The sequence below is a fragment of the Octopus sinensis genome, linkage group LG20 (genome assembly GCF_006345805.1).
Source record: "Octopus sinensis linkage group LG20, ASM634580v1, whole genome shotgun sequence".
In the NCBI taxonomy this organism is placed as follows: domain Eukaryota; kingdom Metazoa; phylum Mollusca; class Cephalopoda; order Octopoda; family Octopodidae; genus Octopus; species Octopus sinensis.
The window spans coordinates 14,684,995-14,695,049 of record NC_043016.1 but is presented as its reverse complement, the minus strand read 5'-3'; the positions used below and the strand labels follow the sequence as shown (position 1 = coordinate 14,695,049).

At 38.8% G+C, this 10,055-nt stretch overlaps 1 protein-coding gene across 2 annotated transcripts in view; it reads left to right on the top strand.

Annotated features, from left to right (window-relative positions):
* The window catches only part of LOC115222533 (spermidine synthase), a 34,936-nt gene extending 25,267 nt beyond the window's left edge, over positions 1-9,669 (top strand). For both annotated transcript variants that reach the window (XM_036511503.1, XM_029792790.2), the window contains exons 5-9: positions 1,227-1,380; positions 3,013-3,096; positions 4,326-4,468; positions 7,961-8,083; positions 9,614-9,669. In XM_036511503.1, the coding sequence (XP_036367396.1) occupies positions 1,227-1,380; positions 3,013-3,096; positions 4,326-4,468; positions 7,961-8,083; positions 9,614-9,640 (531 nt within the window). In that variant the 3' untranslated portion in view covers positions 9,641-9,669. The remainder of the gene's footprint in view (positions 1-1,226; positions 1,381-3,012; positions 3,097-4,325; positions 4,469-7,960; positions 8,084-9,613) is intronic.
* The last annotated feature ends 386 nt before the right edge of the window (positions 9,670-10,055 follow it).

Below are 10,055 nucleotides of genomic sequence, written 5' to 3'. Positions count from 1 at the left end.
TAACATAGGTCTTTATAATATATATATATATATATATATATATATATATATATATATATATATTCCTCTGTAGTTTCAGCTCAGAGCTGCAGCCATGCTGATAGGTGTGGCTGTGTGGTAAGAAGCTTGCTTCCCAACCACATGGTTTTGGGTTCAGTCCCAGTGTGTGGCATCTTAGGCAAGTGTCTTTGAGCTGACCAAACCTTGTGAGTGTATTTGTTTGAGGGAAACTGAAAGAAGCCCATTGTGTGTGTGTGTGTGTGTCTTTCTGTGTTGGTCTCAACCACCACCACATTCCTAACTCATGGTAGTACTTGGTTGATTTTGCATAGCATGAGAGCAGGTGCGATTTTCTGGTTACCTGCATTATATGACCACTACTGCTGATCTTTAAGAAGTGGCATTGTGTCTGAGAAGTGGTTGTACTCAGGCACAAGTTCATTTCCACTTTGCATGTGTGTGTGTATATATCACTGCTGACCAGACCATCAGATGCTATTACACACCACTGGTCACAATGTGCTTCCAATTCTGTCTTGGTTGCACTATGTCCTTTTCCATCCTGACCCAAATTGCTTGACTAAATCATTTCTCCATCGTCTTGGAGACTTTTTTCTCATCTCTTGGATTCCACTCAGCAACTGCACAGCTCCACCTGGTGTCTGCAAACCTTGCAACATGTCTGGCCCAACAGAACTTGTGTTTTTGGTGCTCTGCAACCACATCATTCATTCCATTCCATTCTTGATGCATCTCATTCCAAATGTATTCTCTTGGTGATATTCCAAGCACGGATGTTTCCATGGCCTTTGTGTTGTAGCCAATTGATGTTCTGTTCTTTTTCTAGTGGTCCACATCTCACTTGTATCTAAGAGCACGGCTAGAACGGTGCTATTAAAGAGTCTGGCATGTGTGGCATTGTCTGTATTCGTTGGGAGCACATCCTTTATTGAGTTAAATGCTTTCCATCCTGCCCTTTTAGAGGTGGGAAGCAATGAGATCTCGGAGGTAAAAGAGTATGCCTACTTAGGGTCCACACTGAGTATGCACCAAGGTATGGATGTGTTTGTGTGTGTGTGTGTGTGCATTGGTTACAATTAGCAGAGATGAAGTGACAAAACCATGATCAGTCTTTATCCAGCAGTGGATAAAGACATTGGTGACATGAAAATCATTAACAGTTGTTTCCTTATTTATTTGTTTTTTTATTTCTTTAATCTTCACAGGAAGTTTGTAATGTCAGCAAAAAATATCTTCCTGGAATGGCTGTTGGTCTGTCTCATCCCAAGTTAGAATTATGTATTGCCGATGGTGTTGAATACCTTGAAAAATGCGAAGGAAAGTTTGATGTCATCATTACTGATTCCACAGATCCTGTTGGTAAGGAAATATTTTGGTTGTAGTCATGTGACCAATATTTATTATTTGTGATCTGTGAGAAGGAAGTGTCGTCTTTTAAAGAATTTGAGATGTGCATATGTGTATGTGATTAAATTTGAGTGTGTATTGTTTTTAAACATTGTGTTTTGGCATTGGTTGGAGTGGTCTTCAGTGCAGCAGAGTGCATCTCATGACCATTGTTATTGCAGCCAGCATTCTCCTCATTTACATGGTTTGATATCTTTATTTCCCAACAACTTCCCATGCGTCATTACACCTCTTACACATTCCATGGTGAGAGAAAGTATTAGTTTTTGACATTGATAGTCATTTCCCAAACTTCTTTCAACATTTTTTTTACTCTTGTTTCTTCTATGTTGCTTTCTGTTCTAATCAGTTCATTATAGTTTTTATCAATGCATCTGCCATCATGACATAAGTTTTCTTCCCCAAATCATTATGCTGGAATGGGTTAGATGAGATTTTTATGCAGCCATTTTCCTGCACCCAGGTGTTTTTACCTACCACTGGCATGAGTGTGTTTGTATATTTTTAGAATAACATTTGTAAAGGGAACTGGTTGCTTCTTTACACTTTTGGGGTGCAACTTGGGTGCAACACAATTTCCTTTCTTTTTGTTTCTAGAAACTACCAGTCAGGAACAAAACGCAAGTTAAAAATAGATATAATTCTTTATTTTCTTGGTTCAACAATGAAACACGATGGTATGTTGGTATCCACCTAGTTCAACGCAGCAAGGCTGAATTCAAACGTTTGTAAGCTTTACAACAATTCAGCAGCAACAGAACAGGTCAAATCCTAAGCGTCTGGGACAGGAGAATAGGCTGATCACAGGTTTCAGACTATACGTCCTTTCTCTTCTATCGCCGTGTCTCAAGTCCCCGACGCTATTAAGGAACGCTATAGAATTTATTCTTCAGTCTCTATCGCATGTGCATGGGGGAACTTCCTTATGCCTTTCCAGAAGGTTCCAACCCCGCACACGCACACTGAAGAAAGACGTTCCGCACATGCACACTGAAGAATGATATTACGTGTGCGCACACTGGAATATGACGTCACTACACATTGTAGGATAGGTGTGAGATGCCAGATCTAGCCCATCTGAACATAAAATAAGTAGAATATTTGGGCCGGATATAGGTAGATTAAATGCTAAAGGGCTGAGAAATATCATCATCATCATTCCAATAATGCCACACAAAGACACTTAGAAGCAAACATTTACACACACACACACACACACACAATGTATTTCTATCAACTAATTTCACTCACAAAAATTTGGTCTGGTTTAGGCTACAGAAGAAAACACCAAGCTCATGATTCCATGCATTGAGATTGAACTCCAGACCACAAAGTTCAAAGCAAACTCTGTATACTCGTAGCCATGCCTATTGCTATGTAACAAATTATCAACTTTGTCTTTTGTAAACTGGCAGCTCACAGACATCATTCCACAAATGCGTCCAGCTGCAAGGCTTCAGCATGTCTAATATTTTTGTTGTCCTTGTTTTCTGTCCACAACATCAAAATATGCTTTTGTCCCCTTTTATTTGCATGAAGTACACTGTCATTTAAAAACTTTCATTCTTTCGCTTCCTTTCATAGGGCCGGCTGAGGGTTTATTTGAACTACGATTTTATAAGTTAATTCACAAAGCATTAAAACCAGATGGCATTATGTGTAACCAAGGTAAGGTTATTCTTTCTCATTATAAGATAAGGCTGCAAGCTTGCAGTCATTAGCACGGGGGACAAAATGCTTAGCAGCATTTCATTTGTCTTAACTTTCTGGGTTCAAATTCCAGTGAGGTAGACTTTTGCCTTTCATCCTTTCAGGCTCAATGAAATAAGTAATCAACTAGTCCCTTCCCTCCATATAGAAGGGGATTAAAAACTGATTCAAATTGTGGCAAGCAATCCAATGTCTGCTACATAACAATGATGATTGTTATCATCATTATTATTATTATTGTGGTCAGCTGATGGAACCATTATCATGCTGGCCCAAGTGTTTAGTGGAATTTCTTCTGACTTTACGTCCTGAGTTCACAGTCTGTGATGTTGACTTCATAATTTCATCCTTTTGGGGTCAATAAATTAAGTACCAGTTAGGTACTTGGGTCAATGTAATCAACTTTCCTCTCCACTCAAAAACTGCCGACCCTGTACCAAAACATTATTCTTATTATCATCATCATTATCACAAAGTTAGTGGTAACATTTAGTTCTATAAATTATGAGACCATTTGCTGTTTGCCAAAATGCTTTGGTTGAGAGAGTATTAGAGTAAAAGGAACCTAATTTAATTCCGGGTCTCAGAATGTGGAAAAGCAGTTTGTTAATGCAACTGGTACTGACTGAAATTAATATAGGAAGATAACAGAAGAGAGATTTTGTTTTTTGGTCACATATGCACATATCAGTGTATAAGCATCACTATAATTAGATTTATGTTTCTAAGGTTACAACATTTACACAATCTTTAATGAATATCAGTCAGTTTCCATTTTACTGAGGAACATTTAAAAATAAAATTATTGTAAATCTCATTTGTTTGTAATGACATTCAAGTGAGATTATAAATTAAAATTGAAAATATCAAGGTTTTGTTTTGTTTTAAAAGTGTGTGACCAGTTCTATTTCATGACCACTGATTGGAATGGAAGTTAATTTCTTTTGCTTTCATGTCTAATGGATCAGATGGATGCAATGAAGGGTTCTAGAACTAGCTGGGGTTTACAAACAAGATTAGTGATACATCTGCTACTTACTCTCCCTCCCCCCTCTCTCTCTGTAAGTTTTGGGATGTTTTTTCATAGATTAAATATACTGGGTCTTTAATCGTGTTGAATCAAACAGTTGTCATTGATTTTTCCTTATTTTATTTTTTTTTTTTTGCATTGATATTTCAATTTCCAGGTGAAAATATTTGGTTAGATAAAGAGTTAATTCAAGATGTTCTGAAGAAATGCCGAGCAGTATTTCCATGTGTGTCATATGCAAACTGTACCCTTGCAACTTATGCCTGTGGGCAAATTGGTTTAGTTCTTTGCAGCAACACGGTGAGTTTTCATTAAACCCCTTAACAATTCAGATATAGGAGAAATTTTCCAAAACTTGCTTTAACCCATTAGCATTCAGATTATTCTGAAGAATCTAATGCCTATTTATTCACTTTGATTTGAATTAATCGTGCATTATGTTGTAGATTTGTGATTTCAACAATATAATTGTTCATTTTTAGAACGAATAAAGTGGGTTTGAGGGGCTGGAAATGGTTGGTTTAAATGTTGAAGGTTTAAAACGAGAATCGATAGCGTACATATGCCTGTGCTTCACCCTTGTGGCAGTAAATAGTAGACTGGTACTTTCCTTCTTAGTACATTATTTTTGCTACATCTTATGCCAGTGCCACCTGGCCAATGCCAGTGCTCCCTGACTGGCTCCTGTGCCAGTGGCACATAAAAAGCACCCACTACACTCTAGGAGTGGTTGGCGTTAAGAAGGGCATCTAGCTGTACAAACATTGTCAGATCAGATTGGAGCCTGGTGCAGCCTCTTGGCTTGCCAAGTCCCCAGTCAAACCGTCCAACCCATGCCAGAATGGAAAACGGATGTTAAACGATGATGACGATGATGAACCAAAAATTCCCAAATGAATTACAGGTGAAAAGCCTTGCCTACAACAATTAGTAGGAGAGATCACCCCCACCGACTGGGTAGCATTTGTTTACCATTCAAATAGTATTATGTTAGTAAAGCAATGGATTCCTAAAAGATCTTTACTGTATTCATGGGAATTTTACTCAATCCACCATTCCTTGACCAGGAGTCGACTAAATATGAAACTTGTAGATAATGTCGATGCATTTGATGCACATTTTGTTTCTAATTCTTCAGAGTAAGTGCACAATAAAACCCCTTCTAACCTCTTGTGCAACCCCCTACATTCCTCACTGTAATATACACACAATTGCCAAATAATAAAATTCTTATTTCTGATTATTCCAATCTAAAACAAGCACTATTCCTTATGGCATTCCTTCCATTAACCTCAGACAATACTCTTGAACCACTTTCTATCTTTGAAATATTTCCCTCTCTGCAAGGACCTACCTTAACTTCCCTAACTTAAAACAACACAAAATAAAACAGTGCCACCTACTCCCATGAGGGAGTAGGTGGCACTGACCTTTGCTGACCATCAATCTATTACTTTCACTTTCAAAACTTTGACAGTAACGCAGGCAGCCATCAGCAGTTCTCTATGTCACCATGCAACAGTCTGCCCTCCTTCCTCAATGAGCCATGAAGGTTTTTTTTTGTCCCCCACTCACACTCCCCTCAGCCAACCTCACCTTGTCATCTCTCTTCTCCCTCCCCCCCTGTCAACTGTGTCGTTACTATCCCACCACTCTCCCTTCCCTACTCCCACCTGCATCCCACCACCCTTCACCAACTCCTGACACATCAGTCATCACACTTCAACCCTTCCCAACATTTTCATAGTTGCAGCCCATCCCCTTACCTCCAGCTCTCAATACAATCTTGCAAACCCCTAACCTCGTCCCACTCATCCACTTCTACCGAGGGCCTTGAGGGGTTACCTCTAATCTCTCTTCTCACCTCCTGCTGATTATTTTCTCCCTCCCCTACTAAATGTAACCATGCAGCTCTACAAGAACCTGCTCTGTCCCCGCTCCCACCTCCATATCCTCTTAATCCACAGCATAAAGCTGACCACCCCGTCCCTGGGGGGGGGGTGTAGTCTTGCAAGCCTCATGGCAACTTCACTAGTGCTGGTGCCATATAAAAAGCACCCAGTTACATGTTGTAAAGTGGTTGGCATTAAGAAGGGCATCCAACTGTAGAAACCATTCTAAAGCAGACATTTGAACCAACAGATCCTGTCTGACTGTCCAAACAAATGGCAGCATGAAACATGGATGTTAAATGATGATGAAGATGACAATGACAGTGGTGGTGATTTCTGAAATTTTATCCCGACAGTTTGTCTTCTTCATAATCAGAAAATGCTCGATCCCTGATTAGATACTGGCGCTACAACATTTAGCATTCAGACTTGTCATATCCAGCCCAGATATTCTACGTGTTTTATGTTCAAACCAGCCAGATCCAGCTTCTCACACCTACCATACAATGTCATTCTGAAAAGGTACAGTCATATCATCATAGTCTCAAAGCTACAAGATAATGCATGATTAATTCTAAACAATGTGGATAAATAAGCATTACATTAGACAGAATAATGTGAATGTTAAAGGATTAAATTTCAGTCACATTAATCTCTCTGTTCTAGAAGAACTTGTATATGTCAAGAGGATGTGAGGTTGCCATCCTTCAACTGAATAATGAATAAATTCTTACCTGACCATTATGACTTGGATTTTCTGCAGCTGGATGCCTTTCCTGTTGTCAACCCTTACTTGTTTTCAAGCAAGTTAATATTTCCCCTTGACTGAGCATGTTCCCATGGAAGATTGGAAAGGAAGGATCCTGCTTGTAATGATGATAACATTTGTTTACTAACCATCACATGATGTCAAGGCAAGGAGTCAGTGACACACAGACACAACAACATGACATGTTTCTTTCAGTTTCTGTCTACCAAATTCACTCATAAGGTTTTGGTCAGTCAGGGGCTATAGTAGAAGATACATGCCCAAGGTGCCATGCAATAGAACTGAACCTTGAACCATGTAATTGAGAAGCAAACTTCTTACTGCAGAGCCACAACTTTTTTTTCTGTTTGCATAAACTTCCAATAATCTGATTAGAGAGAAAAAAACAAATTCAAAGACAGATATGTCAAATTGCTGTCCTTTCATTTGTATCAGTTCTCTTACTACTAGGTGCAGGAGTGGCTGTGTGGTAAGAAACTTGCTTCCCAACCACTTGTTTCTGGGTTCAGTCCCACTGCGTGGCACCTTGGGCAAGTGTCTTCTACTATAGCCTCGAACCGACCAAAGCCTTGTGAGTGGATTTGGTAGACGGAAACTCTGCGTGTGTGTATGTGTGTCTCTGTTTGTCCCTCCAATATAGCTTAACAAATATGCTGGTGTGTTTACATACCTGTAACTTAGCGGGTTGGCAAAAGAGACTGATAGAATAAGTATTATTAGGCTTACAAAAAACAAGTCCTGGGGTTGATCTGCTTGACTAAAGGTGGTGCTCCAGCATGGCCACAGTCAAATGATTTAAACAAATAAAAGAATATGTGAAATACAGGGAGTCCATATATATTACATTTACAATTTGAATGATTCAGAAAAAATGAAGAATATGGATAATTCAGCAGAGTTTATTGGAAAACATAGGCAGAAAAATAAAAGTTATATTAGAAACACCAGAACGCTTCCATATGGTCTCCATTGGTTCTACGCAACTCATCAAGATCATAAATTGTGAGAGTTGTCAAAATAATTTTTGAACACCCCGAATCTAGCAAGCTCATCTTCGTGTTTACTCATGATAGTAATTAAGGCAGAATTTGAGCATTATATAATTTGTTGTATTTTGTTTTTCTTTGTTAGATGAGAGATTTATCTAAACCAGTTCGAACTCTGACAGAAGACGAAGTTGAAGCCAATGATTACAAATACTACAACTCAGCTGTCCACAGTGCCTCTTTTGTATTGCCCAATTTTGCTCATAAGGTCAGTTCCTTTTCTTTGCTTTCTTTCTAATCAATTGTATCGTCTCATGCCTCACCCTGTAGTAGTTTTGGTGCATGTAATATATACATACTTACTGGAACCTACCCACTTCTGCCCCACCTGTGGGAGGGGCTTTCTTGCCCGGATTGGCCTCACCAGCCACCTCCGGTCTCATAGCAGCAATTCCACCAAATGATGTCAATGGTCATCTTCGAACCCGAAATACGAACATTATTATATGTTTGGTAGAGACAAAGAACCTGAGTTGCTGTTCAGGGGCAGATAATCGCTTCTAAACATATCTTTCTGTTGTCTTCTGTGGGGAATTATTTTATTATTTTTTATTTTCATCTTATAATAATTCTGCTTGTCATTCCGTTACTTAGCCCATCGGTAACGCTTTCATGTGATTAGAGAGAAAGAGGGAGAGAGAAGTGTCCATGATGTGAGGTAGAGGGAATGTAATTGTAACACCACCTTCACATGATTAGTTGAAGAGAAAGAAAGGAGAAAGAAAAACGAGAGAGAATAAGAAGATAAGACTAAAGCGGAGACAGAAAGAGAGAGAGAGAGAAGCGTCCGTGATGTGAGGCAGGGGGAGCATAATATTATTACACTTGCATAGCTCAAGCTTTGAGACAAGATATGACTACTGACAGGATCGACCAGGTATCATTGCGATTCGATCGTTCGACAATGCAGGGTAGCGAGAGAGGTTAAAAAAAAGTTAAAAAGAAGGTAGTGATGATATAGAGGAGGAGAATTAAAGATATAAATTTTTGTTAGAGGGGTTGTGTTCTGATGGTTGTGGTTAAAAAAAGACAGAGAGAGAAAGAATGATGGTGGTGTTGGAGATGGAGGTGGCGGTAGGGACTGGATAGTGAAAAGGGTTTTTTTTTTAATCGAACTATGTTTTTTTATATCATCTATCACTTAACACATGCACATAACTGCATCATCATCATCATCATCGTTTAACGTCTGTTTTCCATGCTGGCACGGGTTGGACGGTTCGACCGGGGTCTGGGAAGCCAGGGGCTGCACCAGGCTCCAGTCTGATCTGGCAGTGTTTCTACAGCTGGATGCCCTTCCTAATGCCAACCACTCTGCGAGTGTAGAGGGTGCTTTTTATGTGCCACCGGCACAGGTGCCAGGGGAGTCTGGCATCGGCCACGATCGGTTGGTGCTTTTAACGTGCCACTGGCACGGAAGCCAGCCAAGGCAGAGCTGGCATCGGCCACATTCGGATGGTGCTTTTTATGTGCCACCGGCACAGAAGCCAGTCAAGGCGGAGCTGGCAACGGTTCTGCAGTTCCTTGAAATATTCACGCTTATTTACATGACAAATGTACAAACAAATATGGTTGAAAATTAACAAACAGACATGGTTGAAAACAATACCTCCACTTCCGCTAAGGCAGGGGGAATAAAATCTATCTCAAATATGTAAACAGATGTAAAAAGAGAGACAATATTGTTTACTTACTTTTATTTAAATGATTATCATTTATTTATTTTCTTCTTTTTCAGGCTTTTGGACTTCCAATTAAGAGCTAGCTGAATGTTCTTACCATTTTTGTCGTGTGGAAAATAAATGGAAAGCAGAATTATTTCAAGTGCATTTTTTTTTGTTTGTTTACTCTGTTCAGATGTGTGAAAGAACTCTTTCATAGATATTATATATATATACATAAACTTTTAATATATAAGTTGATTTTTAAAAATCATTTCAAAAAGAACTATTATTCAAATTGTTTAAATGAAATGATGTTAGGAGAATAGCTTGATACATAAATATCATTGTTTTTTTTTTAGATATATATTAGTCTTTTTTAACATTTAATAAAATCTGTAATTTAATAGAATGTTTGACATCTATGGAATTTACTATGTGTGCTGGCAACATTTCCATTAGTTTCAAGGAAATTGTAATAAATGAAATCAGTCTCAGATTTCTAAGACTGTATTAAAG